This window comes from Haliotis asinina, chromosome 1, assembly GCF_037392515.1.
Source record: "Haliotis asinina isolate JCU_RB_2024 chromosome 1, JCU_Hal_asi_v2, whole genome shotgun sequence".
Lineage (NCBI taxonomy): Eukaryota > Metazoa > Mollusca > Gastropoda > Lepetellida > Haliotidae > Haliotis > Haliotis asinina.
The window spans coordinates 101,874,650-101,898,249 of NC_090280.1; the positions used below are offsets into that span (position 1 = coordinate 101,874,650).

The window sequence follows — 23,600 nt, forward strand, 5'->3', positions numbered from 1 at the left end:
TTAGTAAGATAAAAATTCATAAAAATATCATCATGAATTATTTTCCATATTGTTAATTCTAATTGTCAAAAATCCCCATCTACATCACTTGAAATTGTCAACAACTGTATGTGTCTTTATATGATTGTACACAGATAGGTTCTTCATATCTCTTGTTGCACATAAATAATGGTAACAAAATATTCAAAAGCTTAACCAAGCTAAATTTATGTACGCCGAACACAAACAAACAATTGATAGACCGTCACGCACCATTTAAATATTCGGTAACATACTGATGATGATGATGATGATGATGATGATGATGATGATGATGATGATGATGATGATGATTTGTTCTGCTGCACATAAGTCTCAATGAAAATAGTATCACTTGACAATGTTCAGTACATCTAGAAGTTTGCACTATGAAGACGATGATGGTTTGGCGATGGTACTTTGTCACTTTCCAGCCAGTTAAAGGTGAAAATGTGAATACTTGCAAACACATGAAACTGGTCATCGCACCACGTAACTGTCTTAATTTTGTTGTCCTCGTGAATACTTTCTGGTCGACAGTTCCCGCTGTAACCATCACGCTTTAAGTCAAATAGAATACAATTGGCCACTTCATTCATTACTAAATCAGGCTGACCTTTAACTTTGTCTGCTGGTACTTGAATAAAATATTTCCCAAGACACTCTTCAAAAGTATCATAGGTCCGAAACCTACGGTAGAACTGCTTATAAACTTGCTTCGAGAACTGTAGATCTCGTGGAATTGGTTGGTTCTTCGTAATGACTAGACGCACTGTTGATTTGATAGCTCCAGTTTGCCGAACTTGATCCTTAGCCAAGTTGATGATATCGTCTTTAATATCATGATATTTGACAAGTTTTGAACGCAAGTTCTCTCTCACTACGCATTCTGTGAATAGTGCTGGTGAACTTTTGAGATGATCTATAAGTGGATCTATCCCATAATACACTGCATCCTTGAGAATTTCCTCCGCCAGGTCAGCTGGTGGTGGGTCGTCATGACGTAGGAAGTTGAGGACGTGATGGAAATGGGTTCCATCACGGTCAATGAAGTAGTTGCCGTCTGGGTCTGTGTCCAAGTTGTGACGTCCACTGAACATTACTGCCAGCATGGATTCGGGATATCGACGTAAAGTTGACAAGCGGGTGGCAAAATGTTTTCCTCCAACATTGAGGGTGACCACACTTGGAAACTGTTGAACGACAAGAAAAGACAACTTTAGTGAGTACATTTTACAAATGGGCATGTGATTTCAAATATTCATTAGCCATTTGACTTGCCGAATGTGAGTTGCAAACTTACAGTTGACAACATCAACACCATAGTGAATATGAGCATTTCATTCGCCAATGCTTTACATCTTAATAAATAATGGAATTCATATTGGATATACTTATCTTCCTACTCCAATAAATATTCTTTTAACAACAGTCAATCAAAATCACTCGAGTCCTGATCAGGCGGTTACATTGTAGGAGTAGGGGTGTATTTTTCCATCATAATTAGTAAGCTTTGTTTTTGTTGGTGATTGGAGATTGGAGATGTTGGCGAACAGAGAAGTACGTGATTAGAGACTAAAAACCAATCCACCATCTGTACAGATGAGTCTTTTCAGTAGAAGCTTTGTCGTCATAAACACTGCTGGTCATGTCACAACCTTTAGGAAACCACAAAGTATGAGTTACAAAATTAATCTGGACTTTATCAATTTGAATGAAAAGGAAAAAAGCAGTCTTTCAAACTTCAAGTCTTGTGTAGGTAAAATGTCACATTAAGTCAAGATCACAATGATTATTTTAGCATGAAATGCTTCAATTAAAAAGGTAACATTTTAATTCAAGAGGACACACATAAATTCTGTAAAGCACGACACACATACAGCATAAACAAAAAAATAAACATGTATGGCAATGGTGAATAATTCCATCAAAAGCTCATTGCATTAAATTCAGGATAAAATACAATGCCAAAATCATGAGAATGTAAGACAACATAAAATCTTTGATAAAAACGTATCTTGACAAAATAATTTCCAATCTGAATGCCAAAGCTACATTCAAGAATCCTAGAAAAGCCCTGCAACTGTTGACAGGATTGCAACAGTAGTTAATATTGTACAACCAAAACATGATGGGAAATAACTAGATGAAGAATATATTAGAAGAACATACTGAGTGAGGAAGTGATGGTGCTTAACCCAGCATCAGCAATCAATCATGCAGTTATTATAGTAACCACATTTTGCTACTGACTGCACACTTGAACATACTCTGTGACTGGCCTAACCATACTGTTGTCATAGCGTCACATCATACTTGACACATAAGCATGTTTAGTATCCATGGTTACCTGCTGGGTCAGTATGTTTTGAAGCTGCTTCTAGCAATATTCCGGCAATATTCTGGCAATATTCCAGCAATATTCCGGCTGGGTGACACCAGATATGGGCTTCCCACACTGCACTCAAGGGGAGAACTGAACGAAGTTCTTTGATGTAGTGAGTAAGTGTTTTAACGACTTCTCCACTGTTGCATAATCAACTTCAATTTACTGCCATGTACACATATAGCTTATAAGATACAGTATGAACAAACCTGGTATGACACACATGAAGAAACCCTGTTCTTTGTCTCCAAATATTAAATACCACCAAAGTGTTTTATTGGGTCTAGTATGGTATATAACTGAGTTTGGGTCACTAATAAAACATGGAGTGCTCAATAACCTAGTAACAGCACCTGTAGAGTGAGTGTATGTAAATAATTCTGTGTTCTTGGTCTTGTTGACCTGCTGTATATTACAAACAAAAGGAAACAATAACGTGCTAATCTCTGTCTGCCGACACACACAAGGAAAATATCCTGTAGCTTGCCAGGGAATGTTATGGGGGGATTTTAGAGTTTTTTTCAAACACCTTTATTTCCCCAATTTACATAGAAAATGTATAGTACAATTGAAAAGGTATAGGTATAAGTATAAGGGTATAGGTTCCTAATACACACTTACACACTTTCACAAATCTCGATCATAGGTCAATAAACATCTTTGAATATGTTTAACATACTCTATCTATCTATCTGTCTTTCCAATTACAATGATCATAGTCAAATACACTTACAGTATGTTTTCTGACGTAGTAATTCCTGTAAATAGATGATGGAAAGATGACGAGAAGTAAGGACTCACTACTGCTGCATGTAGAATAAGCATTGTAGTTTGTGATATCATTGTATGCTGTGATATCATTGTATGTTGTGATATCATTGTATTTTGATATCTCCCTTACCTCATGCTTGACATTTGTAACTTGTTGTTCTATGTTTTGTGTGTATATTACCTTCTTCACAACAAGACATACTGCATTTAAAGAGGTATTTTATTTTCCCTTTAAATCCAAGTAAAGTATTTCCTGATGTGAAGTCAATGTGGCCTTCAGTTAGTCATAAGCTGTCTGGTCAAACTCTCCCAAATCTTAGGAACATTACTACAGTCACAGAATATGTGAGCAATTGTTTCTAATTCTTTGAACAGATTATACATATAGGCGTGCCCTTTAGACTGATTCTATTAAAGAATATCATTATACATGTAATATCTTCTGCTGTAACCATATGTCATCATGTTTATGTTTCGTAACATTGTGCTATCACACTGTGTTTCAAAGACTCTTTTCCAATTTTCATGTGAATAAGATTGTAACTGGGATCTAGAAAAGAGAAATAAAATGTTTTGGAGCCTTAGCCCTCAGACTAAGTTTGGATATATTGAATGGTAGCATTGGAGAAAATGGCATTGTTTTGGGAAGGGTGATTGTCTTCTCTTTGAGCAGGCAGTCATGGAAGATTTGATACTATGATATCTTAAGATACTTGTTCTAACTTGATATATCTTTTATAGTTCTGCATAAGCACAGAATAGGGTTCATTAGATCATAGATAAAGTGTATTCCTGCATTGTACCAATTGTTTACAAAATATGTCTCATTTCCTATATCAAAGATATAATTAAACCAAATACTTTGGCGTAACATATCATTGCTTGGGAATGTCAGTAACCAATATGTACAACTGTTAGTAGAAGCTGACACCGATGGTGTGAACATCTCCTATGGTTATCTGGTGGAGAACGTGTCTTGCTGTAGATGAACATAGATTCAGAACTTATAGCTTTCTGGAGAAAATCCTCCCGAAGTATACCATAAATGCCAACCATCGTTGATTGTCATTATGTCAAAGATGAGGAAGAAAGAGGTTGCCTTTTTGCTAGTTCTACAATGTATTTCTCCTAGAAAAAACATGTGATGTTAACACACATCACTACAGATAAAGTGAAAGCTCTGAGAAAACTGGCCATCATTATATTCCATCCACAATTTCATCTGTCCAATTCCTTACATGTCAAAAGATATAGGAAATTTCTAAGACTATTAAACAGTCCACATAACTTCACCTGATTTTCAGTCAGGTGAGCTTTAGAAAATTCAACATCATCAGGGATGATCAGATCATCAGAGCTTCAACAATGGGCCATTGTCAGGATTATTAACCATTTTCTGAATTTAGAATGGTCCACTGTCCTTATATCAATAGTAAACTTTAAAATTTTGATGGGCCATTTAGTTTTCTAATGTGCAAAATGGCCCCTGGCCCCTGCCTTTTGCAACCTCTGCATCAGTGATTAATGATGAATATAAGGCCACAGTGACAAATAGTAACACCCTTGATTAAATAGATTTATTTAGTATGTGATATGTAGTATGTTACTACATAAAAGTTCATTTATACCGGTTCATACAAGTACTTGGGAACATTAATAAAAATACTCATAAATTATCAATGGAGATTATTACTCTTGCATTTTTCGATATCCTAGATATTCAGAACAGCTGTATCATGAGAGTAAAAATACAACACTTATTTGGGACTGTAAAAACAGGACTTGACAACCAAAAGTACTAGAATTTGTACTTTACTAAGAAAGAGAAATTCCAAATATAACATATGTTGCAATATTTAAATGAGAAATAGTATATATACAAACTAATGACATCATAACAAAAAGCAATAAAATAAGTCAAAACATTATCGTAGGCCTAAAAGAAATGTTTAAAGTCAAACCTTGTCCATTGTTTGGTGTTCCGGTGACAAGTACATTCGCAGCTGTCACTACAAGGGATGCTCCCTGTATTACACCTCAGTTTTCATCCATACAAGCATAAATTGCCCCACGAGCTGCCTACTGAACAAACCAATGAGCTGCAGGTACTTCACATTTACCTATCATCTGTGCATTATCTGCTTAACAACATTTTGCCTCTAGTGAAAGGTCACAGGTCATTTCCTCCCAACATTACATAAACACTTCCAGTAAAAGTTGTAGGATGGTCTAAACGTGAAACTAGTCCTTTCATGACTACTCCATACTTCTGTTATGTTATCACACAGACTGACTGATGCACAGTTTTCTTTGGAAACCAATGGGTTCATGAAGTGATTCCATTTCTGTCTTCAGTTCAGTTTTACCTTGATAATGATGATGATTTTAGTTAGTTAATTGCATGTGGTCAGTGATTGAAGTTGTGTATTGCATATTGTCACTAGCAGACAGACAGGCAGACACATAAGTGTCAAAATAAACCAGACATTGAGTTTCCTCTGTGACAGAGTCTGCTTATCACAATCAACATGTTTTGTTTTTTTGATGTAATGAGTAGATTATTTACTTGTTTGTGTACATAACCAAAATTAGACTACTGCTCATGACCTCATACTCTGGGCAGGCATACTGTTTCAAGCTCCACAAACCTATTCACTGTGCATGCGTTATGAGCGCAGCGCAGCATAGTTGTTGAAACCAGTTTTAGTGAATTGTTTGAACTCAGAATGCTCGTTTTTTGTTCAACTTTATTGGTTGAATTGGCATTTTTGATGATTTATTTTGGTAAGTGCATAAGAATCTGCAAAGTTGTGTTTTACATTGCATGCGACCTCTAAAAGAGACTTCATTAAGTAAATTAACACACTAACTTTGTAAAATGCATTCTAGTACACATGGTTTCTACACGGATTGTCCATCCAGTCAAAATAAAATGTCTAAAATTACCTTTGACTATGATCCCAGTGGATCACAACTATTGTCATGGTTAGCATGGCATGAAAGACCTTATTCAATCTTGCTAGGACTGCCACTTAGTCTGATTCACCTTAACATCTCCAAATGTTTGAAAGGATGTCAGTGCTACATTTTTTCTGAATAACATGCTGTAACTATGAAAATGAAAATCATATTATTGTCCACATACAAAGCAACCCCATGGTCCTCTTTAGAGAGTGTTTGAAGAAACACATTTGTGCTGAATAGAATGTCCGATTTAATTCTCAAACCAAAACAACCAACAACTAAAGCAAAGATAACTGCTTTATAAATTTGCTTTGGCCTACCTAGTACTGCTGTCACAGTCCATTCAAGTGTTTTACATCATTTTCATTTTAGATAAATCTACACATTCAGATAAAAAAATACAATTAACAATTTAACATTCATTCATTAAATATCAACACACATTCAAAACTAGATGTATATTAGTTTGCATATTTATCCTCCCACCATCAAAACCTGAACAACAATTACTTTGATGAGTAAAGGTACACTGTCATGCACTCAACTGTCATAATAATGACTATAAAAACAACATGTAAAACAAACACATAGGTAGTATTGTCTCTTCTTATTTGATTGATTGATTGCGTGAGTGAGTCTATGCCGCTTTTTGCAATATTCCAGCTGTCTTCTGGTCTTATTTCAGAGTACCCAAGAAATGCATTTGTTTTCACATACATAAGAAAAGTCCTTTTCTGTGATACGCTGCTATCCGTGATGTGCTGACTCGAATAGTACATTCCTTCATTGAATAAAAAAAATGTAACCCATAAGATCGGAGGTTAACATGCAGTTATTGTCTACAAACATCACAATGCTTCATAGCGGTAGATTTCCCTTTAAACACGTTTATGACAACAAATACGGTAAAGTAGGTTTGCTAGATGATTTCGATTATATTTCACACATACTGGTAACACACTTTTAAACAAACAATAAGAATTATTTTTCATCATCAGATAACACGCATCATTGTAGCATACAACGTGGTAAGCAAACCCATCCAGAGGTTCTTTCACGAGATCGTTTCACTTGCACTTGCAGTAGCTGCCTGAACTGCAGTCGGTGCTACGTCACTAAAGTCTAAACCGAAATACGCTCATGGTAAGGGCTGCTAAATGTGTTGCAGCTATTTTCCTTCAGGATTGTTGGTATAGCCATCTAACTAACCGTAACTGATGCAGAGGTATCCGTGTTTCCATCAGCTTCCTCACCCATTCTTGTTTATGTATTTCTGCTACCACCTTGTTTTGACAAGGGATGCAACTCCATGTGCAAAACATGTGCTTGCCGCTAAACATACGAACTTGTTTTGCTGGGAAAAATACTACATCTGCACAGTGAACGAATGGACTAGTTGATGAATGTTTGTATGGCGATATCTACTAGCACCTTATACATATAATGTTTTGAAAACACATTTAACTGAGGTAACAGGCTCGGGGTTTTTTAAATGCTAGCAACTGTCGTTTGGCTACTGGAATCAGTTAACTTCGATTTATCATGCATACAAATTATTCCAGTTATTCATTGGCCCATTTACACCTCATGTGACAAAGCCTCAACGCAGTTTAACCAGCTCTCAAGTCTGTTTACTTGTAAACTAGTGTTAAGTATTTGCCCAGTCGCTGGATTGCCTGGCCCAAGCAGGACAATTGCCAAACAGCAATCAAACGAATAACAAGAAAGTGTTTCAGGTTTTGAAGATCTTGACTACTTTGAAGGTAATTTCCAGCAAGAATTATTAATTGTTTCGATGGATTAAATAATCTTTCTTGAGAAACACATTATGGAAACTGTAAAAACAAACCCTAAATTTGGTTTTATGTGAGTTACCATATTAAAAGTAGCCACCCCTGCAATTCTATATAAAGCTCTAAATGAACAAAGTCTAGATCTAGGCAAAGCCTCTGGTTCTGAACGCCCCGTCTCAAAGGCGCTTCTTTTCAATTAACATAGGTTTATTTTATTGCACAAAACCAGGTCATCAGCCATTTCTATGCTGATGATTCACAACTGGTTGACAAAATGGATTTGTCAGAGAATAATCAAACCTCCACCATACACAACATGGAGTTGTGCCTCAGTGACGTCAAGTGTTGGATGACAGCAATTATGCTGAAAATGAATGACAGCAAAACAAAGGCTGTACTGTTCGGTCCACCTGCCAGGTTGCAAAAGTGTCGCTTTGATTATCTTCAGATTGGGGACATTTCCATCCCTTTCTCCACTGCTGTGAGAAAACTGGGAGTCTAATTGGACAACAGTCTCTCTATGGAAATTCAAGTAAATCAGCTGTGCTAAACTATTCACTATCATCTCCGTAATATATCCAGCATTCGCCACCAACTCGCCCAAGACACGACTGCTCTGCTTGTTCGCTCCCTCATTCTATCAAGATTGCACTATTGCAACAGTCTGCTCACACGTGCCTCCAAAACCCAGATAAAGCGCCTGCAATCCTTTCAAAATAAAGCTGCCCGTCTTGTTACCTGCTATAAGCCCTCCTGCGACATACACTTTATTCTGGATTCCTTGCACTGGTTACGGATCCATCACAGAATTGATTGCAAGATACTTACTTTCGCATACCAGTGTGTTAACTCCACGGCGCCTTCTTACCTACACACACACACACACGCAAAAAAAAAAAAAAAAAAAAAAAAAAAAAAAGACTGTTATCTTCTCACACCATACACACCTGCTCGTGTTCTCAGATCAAGTAACAAACCTCCACCACTCAACTTCAGGATATTTGGTGCTCGTTCTTTTGCTTCAATTGCAACTGCACTATGGGAGTCACTTCCATTTACACTACGTATACGTACAGCTCCATCTCTTAAAGCATTTAAGCGTAACCTCAAAACACACCTTTCCAGCCGATACAGACCTCGTATTTACGACTCTCTTCTCATGTGACTTTTGATGTGTTGTTATTCTTAACTGTTTGTGCGCGTTTTGAGCATGCCCCATGGTGGCATGGAGTATTGCGCAGTATAAGTACCCTCATTATTATTATCATTATTATTATTTTGTTACGATCAAACTTACCGTATTTTGTCTAATTATCGCCGGTATCTATTTAGCGCTGAGCCTCTATTACGCGGCGGGCCTGTAATAAAAGCAGTGCTTTATAAAATATGCACCGGACGTCTATTCTCCCTTGGTCTCTTGGTCTAAAAGTATATATATGAAGGAAAGGTCCCTTAAATCATAGCTTCCTGACATCCACATGGCACGGACTACATAGCACGGGTCAAACGGTATTCTCCAGTTGACGTTTGATCGATTAATTGACTGACTGACTAACTGATGAGACAAAGTGATGGGACCGGAGGAGGGATGGACAGAATGAAGGTTTTGTACTCATCCCCTCTTTTAAAAGTAGAGGGTACCGGTAGTCATACCGAAACATAAGTCTCATTAACCTGTTCAGACACTGACCTACTTTTCAGCCGATCCGAATTTTCTCGTGTGAAAGTGTGAATTGACACCTCAAACAGTTCTAGTTAAACTGAATTCCAATTTCTTGTTTCATAAGAAAATGATATTTCTAAATCAATTGTAATTATAAACTTTAATAACACCGTCTTTCTATACTTTTTGTCGAGGTTGAGGCAGCATGCCTTAACTGTGGAATCGCAGACTGCCACCTGTTTGATGAGGTAGAAAAATGGGTCACAGTGCATCTGGTTCACTGGTTAAACCTGTTATGTGTTTTTTGTGCTTATTCAGGGTAGTTCTGTAACGCACAATGAAGTTGATGTAATATCAGTTCCGTCAGAGACCGCCAAATTTTTCTAGCGGCAGAGCCTCGTTTTGAAATTTCCACGATTTTCAGGTTTCCGTTTGTCAGAGCTCGCTTTACGACAGAACACGTCGTACGACGTGTTTCTGGGATTAGAAGGAGCTTATTGTTGCATTATTCAAGTGCATAGACTTATCAAGTCATATTGATTAATATTTATGCATCCAATTAACTGACATAGTTTTAAAATTCTGGACTGGCTATCGCACTAGGTTGCGCAATAGGACGGGAACCAAGTAAACAGGAGACGAGACTGTTCTCTAATCAATGTTTTGACATGAAATTGACGCTGGGCCTCTCATTAACGCCGGGTCTGGAGGGCCCTTATTGGAGGACATACGGTATACACATTCAGAGACTACACATCAGACTAATATTTGACAAGAAAATGTGCAGTGTTAACGTGCGAGACACAGGCGTAACCCACACACTTTGCACAGTTAACTCCATGTCCAGTACGTTCAGTCGCTCTGCAGAGTTGTGTCCCTTGGGAACGCCAGAAACCTATGATCGTGTTTGTTTCTGTGTCAGCACTATACCTAAGCACATGAGTTTCGCAAACGTATGGTAGGCGTACGTCTGAGACCAGCATCACTTCAGTCTTTAATTTGCTAGCACATCAAGATGACTCGAGTTCCATAACAGAAATAGTGTCCTAAATCACGGCCAAGAGACCTTCAAGACAGTTCACTTACAAATAAACACGGAACGTATTAACCTAGTCTGCCTGGCCCTGGAGCAAATATATCCAAGAAAGCCTATGCAAGTCTAGAAAATGTGGCAAGTCTGAAAATGAAGAAAAACTCAGGGATCCATTTCATTATTTTATTTTTTTTCTTACTATGAACTTCATTTCAGAGACTAGTTCTTAGTCCGTTTCACTCCTGACAAGTACCCTCCGATTCAAAGATAAAAGTACGTTAAATTGTATCTTTGCTTTCAATAGAAATAAAGCCATAATACTGTACCTTTAATTTTATCACTAAACGAGTTTGAATACGTTTCCAGGAAAACTAACGTTGGTGGCATGAAGTATCAGAAAAAAAATGTTTCATATCCAGAGAGGAAGTGTATTATATTTCAGCAACAGCACTTGAACATATAGGGACTATAATCTTCAAAATGCAAAGAATGCGATAAATACACCGAGTTTGTGTTTGCTTGTTGTTGAATATATCGGACTGTAAAAATTCAGTGTATGCCAACAGAGACCATAGAATAGATTAGATGAAAAAATGTTTTCGGGTACCAAAGAATTAATTTGGTGGGGTGGGAGAAATACGGTAGCCGCAGTCATAAGATGACCCAGTTGACTAACAGATGGTCTCTGAAATGAACATATTTTACTGAAAAAACGTTCATAGTGAAAAAAAATAATATAATGAAATGGAGCCCTGAGACTTTCTTCATTTTCAGAGACTAAACAAATCTGCAGAGCGATAATTTCTTGGAATTTCTCAACACATGCAAAGATTCTTATCACCCATTACTGACACGCCACTGACGGTGTATGTGACAGGACTTTTTATTGCCCCCAAACATCACCCTACCCAGCCCGACCCCTACTCAGTGTGGTGTGGGCAGCTCAGGGGAAGTATCAAGTGTCGCAACCACTTAGTACAGGGTTAGCATCTCTTAAGACTAATGCTATGGCTGGAAAACTGGATGTATTCAAAACTCCAACAAAGATATCAAATATAATTTTTCTCCCAAATCAAAATATTCTGTCTGCATTATATACGGCAGTTTGATTGAAATCACATGGAACAGGAGAAGACTGTTTATTGGAAGTAGCAAGACAGAGTCATGTCTTCTGGTTGAAATGTTTTACAAGTTAACAGGACATGTTCAACACGCACAGTGTGTAGAAAATGTTCACGTGAGGTCACTCATATGGACAATACTTTGTGCCGTCTTGTAAAACCCTTTGAAAAGACTGCCATCGATTTGTGCCACTCCTGTGTAACTGAAGCCACAAAACAACTGAGATAAAAAACAGTCTGTTATACAGATCCTGAAGCAAATATATCCAAGAGAGCCCATGCAAGTCTAAAAATGTGGCGAGTCTAGATACCCTTAGCTTCTGGAAGTGAAGAAAGTCTCAGTCTCCATTTTATTATGGTATTATTATTTTTTACTATGACCTTTTTTCAGTAAAATATGTTCATTTCAGAGAGTAGTTGTTAGTCCACCGAAGACATTGTGACTTGTGGGACTCACTCAGGAAGTCAGTATTCCAGGAAGAAAGATCAGGAATCTTGGATAAAACCCGACACTTGTTGCCTCTCGCTGAGTAGTCTGTCGCACAGACCCTGAAGTATATATATCCAAGAAAGCCCACGCAAGGCTAGAAAATGGGAAGAAAGTCTCAGGGCTCCATTTCATTACATTATTATTTTTTCTCCGTGAACTTTTTTTTCAGTAAAATACGTTCATTTCAGAGACTAGCTGTTAGTCTTCTCGGTGAGAGGACAGAGCAGGAGGTCTTAGTCAAATATGGGGCCATGGGGGAGCTGTGGGGGAGCGTCCCCATGAATTTATACTAAACACCTGTGACAGCTCGAGATCAACTGATAATTACTAGCCATGTACTGGCTATGAATTCAGCAGATTGGTACAGGCCCTGAAGCTATGGAAATCTAGAATTGCCACATTTTCTAGACTTGCGTGGGCTTTCTTGCATATGTATACTTCAGGGTCTGTACAACAGACTAGATGACCCAACTGCCCAGCTGAATGGACCAACAAGTATTTATCACTCGTCTCCATCGTGTCAATCTAATTAAGTCACTCAGCCAATCACAACTCAGTTAACCGAGAAATAAGCCAATCACATAATCCGTTACAACCACCCATATTTCCACAAATATGGCCGACAATGATGGCTGATCCACTTCGTCGACCTGACCAAGTGTCCCCTAAGTCGAGTCCCCGTGACAGGGGGTCGCGATCCCCAGCTTACCCAAGACAAGATTCCACAGGGACCCTCAAGACAACCATAAGCCTAGGAAAAATCCCTTCAGTTATCCACACAGGACCCTTCTACTTGATGAAAGATGTACCGGGTAAGAACACAATGACTTAACTCTTAGTCAAAGCACTAACGTCTAGCAGAAGAGTGATGTGATGCTTCGTGCTAAGAGTTCCACCCGCAACCCCGCCAAATCAAAGGCCAAGATTACAAACTGACATGCATATCTCACCCTAAATATACATTCATTAAACTAGAACAGCTATAAATAACAATCAGTGGACTTATTAGCCAAGAGCCGCGATGCGGTCCTATACAGTCAAGACTCGGGGTCATGTCTTGGCTTCGTGACCCTCAGCTACCAGCATCCATGTATCCTTAGGGTCATGACTGAACTGTGCAACTGTGTGATATCACCAGTGTATTGTCAGTTTGGTCAGTAAATGATCTAAGGGTTCTTGTTTTTTCTCTTGTCCCAAATATGGGACTACATGTGATGGTAGTCAAGCTACTCTTGTGTACCTGGAATATTGGTAAATGCTGTGTTGAACGATGGGGGTAGTCTCAGGGGTTCAAATTTTTTTTTAAAGCCACTTGCCACAGTGACTTTAAGGAAATAACTTGTCCTGACTAATTTTCCACTTGCCCTGATTTTTATGACATAATCATCATGATGTATTTATGAAAGTATAGATCAACATGGTATTTAGTGTTAATGTTTACTGGACTATGTATCGAGAAGCGATGAATACCAAAGAAAGATAACCCTACTTTATTATCATTGCAAAATTTAATTGCTACATTTAGAGCAGATATGAAATGAAATCCAAGGATATTTGCAGTTTGAAACTGTAAGCTGAAATTATCTAGTAGCCCAAGGACAAGTAAGATACCATTCATTATTTGAGTGCCTGAAATGAAATCTGACTTGTCCTTGGCATTGGGTGATGGTATTTTTGAACCCCTGAGTCCAGTGGTTTAAGTGTGTATTCATCCAGGTTAGATTCCCTTATAGGTACAATGCATGAAACACACGTCAGGCGTCCTTGCTATGATGTTGCTTGAATATTGCTATAAGAGGCATAAAACTACTGTGTTGTGTTCATTTTCTCAATCAGTACTTTATTACCTCATTGTAGATCACCTCAAACAGCAGCAGTCTTATATGCTTTGGAAATAGTGTTTTATGACACATTGTGATATATTTTTACATGGTTCTTTCTTCCTCATGACAGAACCTGCAGAGATCACTGGAAGCACCAACTTATTGTCACAGTATGGACTTGAGCACTCCTACAGCAAGTTCTGTGGTAAGAAAGTTAAAGAAGAGCTCAGTGCATTCCTCCCTCATCTTCCTGGAAACATTGACAGTCCGGGGATGCAAGACAACAGGTGATTCTAGCAGTTTGACGCCAGTGTTTTGTTTCCATGTAGAACGGAATATTCACAGCAGTGTTTGACAGTTATACCGATACTTGTTCACAATACTTTGCCTAAATGCACTGTTCACTAAACAAATGCGCAGGTCCACAAAACTTGAACTATGGGATTGTCAAATCTTCATACAAAGTGGTACGAAATGATGGTATAACACTGCGCGTTGGGTTTTAAATCAAATTTAGAGGTGTTATAATTTGATTATATACCTCTGATTTTGAAACGCAGTATGTTTATCTCCTAATTCTACCCTAGCCACATTACTCAGATTTTAAACAAATACAAAATGTGTAGGAAAATCTTTGATTAACCAATCACAATCAGGTATTTACCTAAGTCATGATACAGTACCTGTTTTCAGCAATGAATTTTTCAGCGTGAAAGAGGCAACTATCAGAATCTGGTGGTCAGGCTCATTGACACGGCTAATGTATATAATTGTATCCTGGTTGCATAGAGTAATGCTTATGATGTCAATCACTGGATTGTCTGATCCAAACTCCAGTCTTTTCATACTACCATCGTATGGCTGGAATATTGCTGAGTGCAGTTTAAACAACAAATGAACACATAAACAGATATTTTTGTAAAACAAGGGCATGGCAGTTAGCAGACAAGGCACTTCCTTGGAAACATTCCTGAATGGTTCATTTCTGTTGTATCCAGGACTCACTCACTGATTCTTTTTCACAAATCTTTCAAAATGCCAAGTACAAGGAGTTGAAGGCTTATGTTGATTAATGGTCACTTACAAATATACATATGAATATTATTAATATAAGTGACAAAAGATTTTGCAAAAGAAAGATTTCTTTGTTTCAGTTCTCTCCGGTCATTGATAGAGAAGCCACCAATCATAGGCAAAGAGTTATCTTCCCTTGCTGGGTCTGCTCTTAGTGGATTTAGACTCCACCCAGGACCGGTATGTACTGCACAAGTAGTGATTTCAACCACTTAGGTTTAGGTCAGTTGAACTACATGGTCATTACCAGCGTGAGTTTAAAAAACTGCAGTGATGCTTATCTGTAGATAAATACGTATTTCTTACATACCACACTTCACAATTTTGCTATTACTCATAAGTAATATATCCTTATCACAAAAATGGCCTGTCTTGTAATGATCCTGTTTCATGTGGTGAGATCTAGTTACCTCATTGCTGTAGATATTGTTCATGCAGTCAACCACATGTTTGCCCCAGGTTATTAATTATGATGATTATGAAAGGCTGACTGTTTTTGTATTTTTGTGCAGCTTCCAGAGCAGTATCAGCTGTTGAACCAGATGACCCAGAAGAGGAAGCACAAGAGGAAGAAGAAGCACAAGGAAGGGGAGAAGGGAAGTGCACTTCAGGAAACCCAAAGTAAGTCATGGGATTGCTTGCATATAGTCCTCAATGCAGTGTACCCTGGGATTAGATTATCTACACAGTGAGGGGAGGGTAGTTTCTACAATATACATTATAAGATGAATAATCTGCAATATATAGGAGAGGTGCAGATGCAGTGGAGGACTTGTGACATTTTGTCATATTTCAGGTCATGATTGTGGGATAGTGTCCAGACTACTTTTATGATGTAACTCAAGGGTTTCAAATAATATTCAAAATCTGTCTATCAAATACTTCACTTGTCCATTGTTGATGTTGGTGCTGTTGCAGCTGAAAACGCAGCTGATGCAGAAGCAAAGAAAGTTAAGAAACCAAGGAAAGATGAAGACAACAGCAAGGACAACAGCAAGAAGAAGGAGAAGAAAAAGAAGAAAAAGAAGAAAGTAAGTTTCTGTGTTACCATGACAATTTCAACTTAGGTTGGGGATCTTGTATGACCTTTTTGTTCACATGACAGTAACATTTAGTGATCAATTTTGATGGGAGCTTTACTAACTTTCTCCATATTAGACAAAACCACTAAGGTTTAAGGAAAATAAAATTATATTCAAACATCCTGTGATCTTCATACAGGGCTGTATTGTATTTGTTGATTCATCGATCCTGTTGAAGTTGTTTCAAGGGATATTCAAATTATAATGTTTGCAAGGTCGGTGTAAACAACTTATATATATCGATTCTTTTTTGGTTTGCAAGAGACACAGTCCAGAACATCAACCTTCAGCAACACAGGGAAGTGAAGGAGCTTCATGAAGCAAGTACCGTAAGATGGAGAATGTGGGTGGAGTCTCATCATATGACATTCAATGTGGGTGGAGTCTCATCATGGGAGATTATGTGACAGATTGTTGGTAGAGTCTCATTTTGATGTGACACAGAAAATGGATGAAATCTCATTTCAAGTGGATGAAGTCCTGGGACACATGTCATAGTTGTGACAGCATGGAAGTGTTCCATAGCCATGTGCAGATTCACATACAAGGATGAATGTTGGCATTGTCCCATATTCCACAGTTTTGTATACTGAATGCAATTGGAGAGAATGAATAGTTGTCTCCCTCATGTGTTGACATAAAACAAAACAGACCTTTCGGTTTTACAACAGAAGGCACAGGTTCTGCATCATACTCCATCACCAAGTGTTTTCTATTCTGTCAGATGGGTAAAGTGTTAGCATGATGCAGATCTGTGTGTAGGTCACTGACTCGTCAAATGCTGGCCTACGTCTTGTGTCTCTCCATGAGGTAGTACTGGCCTATGGCCATAGTGGTGCTCTAGTGTACTGTCATTCATTTCCTCCCATGATTTCACTTGTAAGTGATGTGACCTCTCATGTCTCTTACCATGCTTTCCCAGCCCCAATTCTCTCATGATGGAATGGAGACATATAACACTAGATAATCAAAGTTATATGGAATGTGGACTTGTTTTACACAAACAAAATGTCAATGAGTGATGTATTCTGTGGCCCCACTATATCACCTTCAAATTCTGCATTTATTTCACTGTTCCTAGGTCTTGCTCCACTTCTACAATCACTTCCTCCTGTTCCCCTTCAACTTGGATGTACCGTATATTAACATGTAAGAGCGGAATTTTGAGGACCAAACAAGAAGCAGTCTGTAGAAGGGGGTTGGCTTATCTCTGAGACACAATTCTGTGAAAGTATTTTTCAGGTCATCAGTGCCCTGTCAGGATGATCTTACAGGTTAGCGGTACACCTTCCAGGAAGTTTACAACAATTAGAGCCACTTTGTTAAAAATGATCAATAAAATACATATCAAAGTACAGAGTTTTCATTATTTCAAAATATTTTGCTCTTAGTTATTATTAAGTTCCATTGCTGCCTATTTACAAACAATAATAATAAAAAAAGTTATAATCCTGTTTGGTCGCCATTTGCAAAATGACGAGCCAATCAGATCAGCTGTTTCCTGTGACTTCACATACGGTAAGATGATTTTGAGCATCTTGTTTCCCATTGATGCCTGTTTACCTTCTTTTGAGGCCATTTATCTTAGACAAGATGGATTAAGGTCTGCTGCGCCCTCTAGCCAAGGGAAATAATAACTCTGAAAACAGAAGGTTCCACTACACTACACTTAGAATCACATGCTCCTTGAACAGGCACTGTATGTAAACAACTGAAGAGACAGAGACTAGTGACAGCTGTGACACACTGGATGTGTAAGATGCTTGTTTTGAAAAAGCACTTGCATCCAGTAATTAAAACTGACCACAATTTTAAGTATTTTGTGCTGTCACATTTATCACCATGACTTATTCTTATGTGTGTAAGGACATTTTCAAGTAGGAGACATTGGGTGTGAAACTGGGGTTCATGTGTTCAGTTTCCTGTGCTTGAAAAATTAGCCAAATAAATTGGTCAGAAATTGTGTTTTATAGTAGTTTATAGGGTTGAGTGTACCCATGTGTACATGGAATGGCTGTTGACAGCCTGGAGGGTTTTAAAAATGGTATAAGGTTACTAGACAGGTCTATGGGAAATCATCTGGTGTTGTGTAACAAGAACTTAAGTCAAAGGGCAAGGGAGGGAACTCCTCTAATACTTAAATCAACCTAATACTTAGTATATAAAATACAGTAGAGCCACACTCATAACTTTTTAAAAGTGTTTTCATTAAAATAATTCATAAAATGTCCATATGTGATGTCAGTGCACTATGGCTGTATCTGTGGCTCTGATAATATAGATAATGTGAAGGTTGAAACTCTGAGAATTAGACATCATGTTCAACCATGGTTGATACAAGATAGCCATTGTTCAGAGTCTGTTAGTTGAAAATAGATCAACATCGAAAAATAAAATGCTCGTGCTAGATCATGAAAGAATTTAATGTGTGGAAGTTTTATTAAATGAAAATATGTGGAAAATCATTGTTTTGCAGGATCAGGGTGTATTAGCTTGAGATTTGGTGCTTCTCTGCACAAATGGTTCCAGAATGAAAAGGGATATATTTGTATAGAAGGCGACCCAACAACAACAGAATGTCTTGCTTGCTCAAGCTCCCCATATCTGTATCGGTGTTAGGTGCATGTTGAGACACCATTGTCTACTGTCAGATAAGGTCTTATAGAAATCGATGTTATGGGTTGTGTTGCAAGACTGTTTAATGTACTATTGAGATCTCCTTAGGTGTTTCACAGACTTATCTTACAGTATCATTGAATCAACCAGAAACATTCATTTCACATTGTATTCAACCCACACTGCAACAGACATGCAGTATGATTGTTTGGCTCAGGTTTTTTACAAACCAGGATGCAACATCATGTGAACAGATAAATACACCCAACATAGAAATGACCATTGTGTTGGGCAGTTGTCATGGAAACTTTCAGCTTTTAAAGCACATTATATATTTGTTGTCTGTATATTTTGTACTGATGAATCCTCTGTGTTTCAGAAATAAAAGATCTGAAATTTGGAAAAGTTTTGTTATGTTCTGACATTCATAATTTCTCCAAATAATGATTATCCAAAATGAATACTCAACATGTTTGCACTTTGCTCCAACATCTCTTCACAGGACAAAATACATTTGATTGTCTAGATTTAGTCTGTGACTAGACTTATTTATTTACAGACCACCACTGTGTAGGTGGAATATTATGGAGTGTGGCGATTAACAACAAACAAATCAACCAACTAATAATGGTCTATCTCATCGCTGTCACACATTGCAGAACATGAACCAGTCCTGTGATGTCTATGTTTCCAAGTCATACCTTGATATCATGAAAACATTGATCTTAAACAAAACTGTCTTGGCAAGACAAGCAAAACTTTGACGAGTTAGACATTTCAAACCATGATGTCAATATCATAAAAATTTTGATTAATCACAACTGGCTCTTAAGATTTCCACCAGTGATCGTAATTTGAATCACATGACCAAGAAAAGTGAGCATTTTGCATATGTTTACCAGTTTGCTATATTCCGTGAAAAGCTGAACCTACAAATGGCTCTGCACAGAGAATTGCTGTATTTGGGGGTCCTTGCAGATATGGTTTCTGACAGAGTCCATATTCAGTAAAGTAAACGACACAAAATGTCATTCTCATCACACTATTTACATTGTAACAATTCTAGAATTAATTTGTCGTCGGGTTTTACCATTCACTTTAATTTCATGATCCACATCAAACAAAATATCTGACTTAAATCTCAAACACACGTAATTACAACTAGATTCTGATTCGTCACATTCCTAAAAATATCTGTGTAAATGTAATTTACATGTATGACAGTGAACCCTGTTGGAACTTATTCTGTGTAAATGTAATTCACTAACATCTATTTCCCACACAAACACTGATGACAATATTGTATACATATCTTCATGTCTCTTGCAACAGAGAATAATATAACATTTTTGATTAAATGTCATTTTTTATACTTAACTGGTAGAAAGCCAACAATGCCCACGTGAGTGGCGCTTACTCAATTTCTCTCATAACACAGTCTACAAAAAGTAGAGACGCGAGGTCAACATACGGGCGGTAGGTCACCCAGGTCACGAGATGACCTGGACACGTCATTCCCTTACCCAGCGAGGCAGACAACAAAACCCTCAGGAGGGGAGACTGGGCGGGAACTCCCGACTGTTGGCTTTCTACCAGGTAAGTATAAAAAATGACATTTAATAAAAAATGTTATATTTTTTACATACTTATCAGGTAAGAAAGCCAACAATGCCCAGAATGGCACAGAGGCGGAGGGCTGAGAGCGTGGACGCGAGACCTCGCCCGTGCGTCTCTACGTAAAGAGGAACCAAGAAACCCTGAGGAGAGCGATCCACCGGCATCCGCCTCCGCACTATAGGGCGGGTAGGACACCAACCGCTGTCCGGACATCTCCGATAAGGAGGAGGGATCGGCCGACAACCCCGGAAGGGAAACCCAACACGAGAAAAGACAGCTCAACACTGAAGGAGTGGAGAGAAGCAACAGAAAAGTTTATTTGAGGCAAAAAGGGTGTGTAGCTGAGGTCCCCAGCTTGGCACCATACGAGAGGCGGGGGAGTGTAGGCCACCTAAAGAGGAGCAGCCCCGCGCCGAATTAAAGGGTAAGGATCCCCCGTTCTTTGCTGGGCAAAGACCTGGGGTCCTAGCCTTGAAATGCAACTCTCCTCGTTGGAGAGGGTTCGTAAATAGTGGTTGGCGAACACCAAGCCAGACTTCCAGAAGCAGCCCGCCATGATGTCCGCCACCGCAATGTTGCGGTGATAAGCCATGGTGGCCGAGACTGCCCTGATCTCGTGTGGGTTGGTTCGAGTCGGAAGAGGTCTGTCCTGGCCTTTGTAGGCCTCTATGATGGCCGACCGAAGGTATACCCCAAGAGCTCTCCGATCAATCTCCCTTTCGCTCCTCTGGGAGTGAGGGAGGAAGAGCCTCCGCCGCCCCTGCCTAAGGGGTCCTCCGTCGGGTCTACCAACGGCCCTAAGGAAGGGATGTGGAAGGTACGTCCCAGTTCGTCTGCCTGTTGGTTCTTGCAAACGAAGTCGGGGGCGAGGCCCAAGGACGCCGATCCTCCATCCGTGGCCTCAAATCTCAGGAGATCCGCCTGAAGAGCGTGAAGCTGCGATATTCGGGCCGCCGAGGCCATGGCCACTAGAAAGGTGGTCTTCACCGTGACACGGAGGAGGAGAGCCTCTTCCAGAGGCTCATAAAAATCTGACTTGAGGTGGTCAAGGACCACTGCCAGATCCCACTCAGGAGCCCTCGGCTTGCGCCGACCCTCCGCCTGTCGGAAAGACTTGATGAGCTCCCTCAGTACAGAAATGTCCAGTCCCGGCGACCTCTTCCTTATAACGGACATGATGGCCGCCAGATTGGTGTTAATGGAGGAGGCCTTGAGCCCTCGAACGTTGCGCAAGTGAACCAGATAATCAGCTATCTGGGGAAGAGTGGCAGAACCGGCCTCCACGCCGTTGTCTTCACAGAAGGAGGAAAAGGAACCCCACTGGAAGTCGTAGAGCTTCTGCGTGGTTTTCCTCTGTGAGGAAGCCAAGGCCGAGGCTACTCGCTTGGAGTATCCACTGTTCCTGAGCCCCCTTTGAATACAAGCCAAACGTGCAGATCGAATACCTGAGGGTTTTCGTGAACACGGCCGCTTGGCTTGCTTATGAGAAGGTCCCTCCGGTGAGGGATCTGAACGGGATCCTGCAGACAGAGTCTGCGAAGGGGAATGAACCAGGGCCGGGCAGGCCACATGGGAGCCACCAGAAGCAGTCTGATGGACTTGGTGGTCTGAAGCGTGGCCACTACCTGTGCTAGAACCGCTGGGGGAGGGAAGGCATAAGCGTCCATCCCTTCCCACTCTAACGACAGTGCATCGACGGCCCAGGCCGCTGGGTCCGGCACGGGGGATACATAGATCGGGAGCTGGCAGTTCAGCCTGGTGGCAAACAGATCCAACATGGGCCTGCCGAACTGGAGACAGAGGGACTGAAACGTCCGCGGGTTCAGTTGCCACTCTGTCGAAGGAGGCGCGTCCGGCCGGGAGAGAACATCTGCCAGGACGTTCTTGGCTCCTGGAATGTGAACTGCACGGATGCTCAGGCAGAGCCTGTCTACCAGTTCGAACAGGCGGAGGGTCAGGTCTAGGAGAGGAGTGGCTCTGGTGGAGCCTTGACGGTTGATCGTCCAGGCTGCGACTGAGCTGTCCGTGTGGACCAGTAAGGTCTGGTGCCTGAGGGGAACGGACCAATGGAGGATGGCAAGTCGTACAGCGTCCAACTCCAGCACATTGATGTGCCGGTCCTGCTGGGTTGCCGACCAGGTACCTGCCGTCTGGTCCGACCCCAAGTGAGCGCCCCATCCTTGGGTGGAGGCGTCCACGAAAAGGTGACTGGTCGGGAGAGGTGTCCTTAGGGGAACTCCTTTGAGGACGTTGTCGTCCACTTGCCACCAGGTGAGGAAGTGTCTGAGGTGAGGTGGGAGACTTATTGGGTGAAGACAGTGGGTCTCCCTGACGTGCTCGTTGAGGAACACCTGAAGAGGTCGGAGCATCAGCCTCCCCCTTATGGTTAGGTCCTGGGCTGACGTCAGGAGGCCCAATATCCGCTGCCACTGCCTGAGGGACAGGGGCTCTGATAGTGCCCGAGTCATCAGGGGCGCTAGCCTGGTCATCCGCTCCTTGGGTACAAAAGCCTTGAAGGCTACTGTATCCAGTATGGCACCTAGGTATTGGAGAGAGGTGGTTGGTACCAGGTCCGACTTCTCCAGGTTCACTAGCCACCCTAGGCGTCGAAGGAGGTGGATGACGAGGTCCCTTTGCGCCTCGAGAATGGAGGGCGAAGGGTTGTGAGCGAACCCATCGTCCAGGTACATAAGGAATTGGACCTGGAGTTCGTGGAGGAACTGGACGATGGGTTGGGTCACACGAGTGAACAGCCATGGGGCAGAGGAAATCCCGAACAGGAGGACATTCCACTGAAAGTGCCTGCCCCCCAGGACGAAACGGAGGTACCTGCGATCTGCCAAGTGAATGGGGATGTGCAGGTACGCATCCTGGAGGTCGAGGGACACCATGTAGTCCGAGGGCTCCAGTAACCGCATGGCTGATGGAACAGTCAAGAGTCGAAAATATGGCGGCTGTTCGAGGTAGGAGGAGTTGAACTCCTTTAAGTCGTGAATCAGCCGCCATTTCCCCGAGTTGCGTTTGGGCCTGACAAAAACGGGGGAATAGAACCCGGGAGTCCGATCCTGGAGGGGGATTTCCTGAACTGCCCCCTTGGAGACTAGAGACTCCACCTGCTCTAAGGTGAGTTGGAACCTGACCGAGTCCAT

The 23,600-nt window shown here is 40.4% G+C and overlaps 3 protein-coding genes across 3 annotated transcripts; 1 reads left to right on the forward strand and 2 right to left on the reverse strand.

Annotated features, from left to right (window-relative positions):
- Nucleotides 1-293: 293 nt before the first annotated feature.
- On the reverse strand, nt 294-7,437 carry LOC137257147 (BTB/POZ domain-containing protein KCTD7-like). Its single transcript, XM_067794598.1, has 2 exons — nt 7,349-7,437; nt 294-1,211 (listed from the first exon to the last, which is right to left on the reverse strand). Exons 1-2 carry the CDS (start codon nt 7,394-7,396, stop codon nt 393-395), a joined length of 867 nt encoding a protein of 288 aa, XP_067650699.1. The 5' UTR covers nt 7,397-7,437; the 3' UTR covers nt 294-392.
- Nucleotides 7,438-12,425: 4,988 nt separating this feature from the next.
- On the forward strand, nt 12,426-17,573 carry LOC137257163 (mediator of RNA polymerase II transcription subunit 19-like). The gene is made up of 6 exons (XM_067794599.1): nt 12,426-13,051; nt 14,193-14,349; nt 15,217-15,316; nt 15,649-15,757; nt 16,055-16,167; nt 16,481-17,573. The coding sequence occupies exons 1-6, from the start codon at nt 12,865-12,867 to the stop codon at nt 16,535-16,537; spliced, it is 723 nt and encodes a 240-aa protein (XP_067650700.1). The 5' UTR covers nt 12,426-12,864; the 3' UTR covers nt 16,538-17,573.
- A 3,544-nt stretch (nt 17,574-21,117) lies between these two features.
- Nucleotides 21,118-23,600, reverse strand: LOC137277629 (uncharacterized). Its single transcript, XM_067809454.1, has 2 exons — nt 21,897-23,600; nt 21,118-21,804 (listed from the first exon to the last, which is right to left on the reverse strand). The coding sequence occupies exons 1-2, from the start codon at nt 23,598-23,600 to the stop codon at nt 21,118-21,120; spliced, it is 2,391 nt and encodes a 796-aa protein (XP_067665555.1).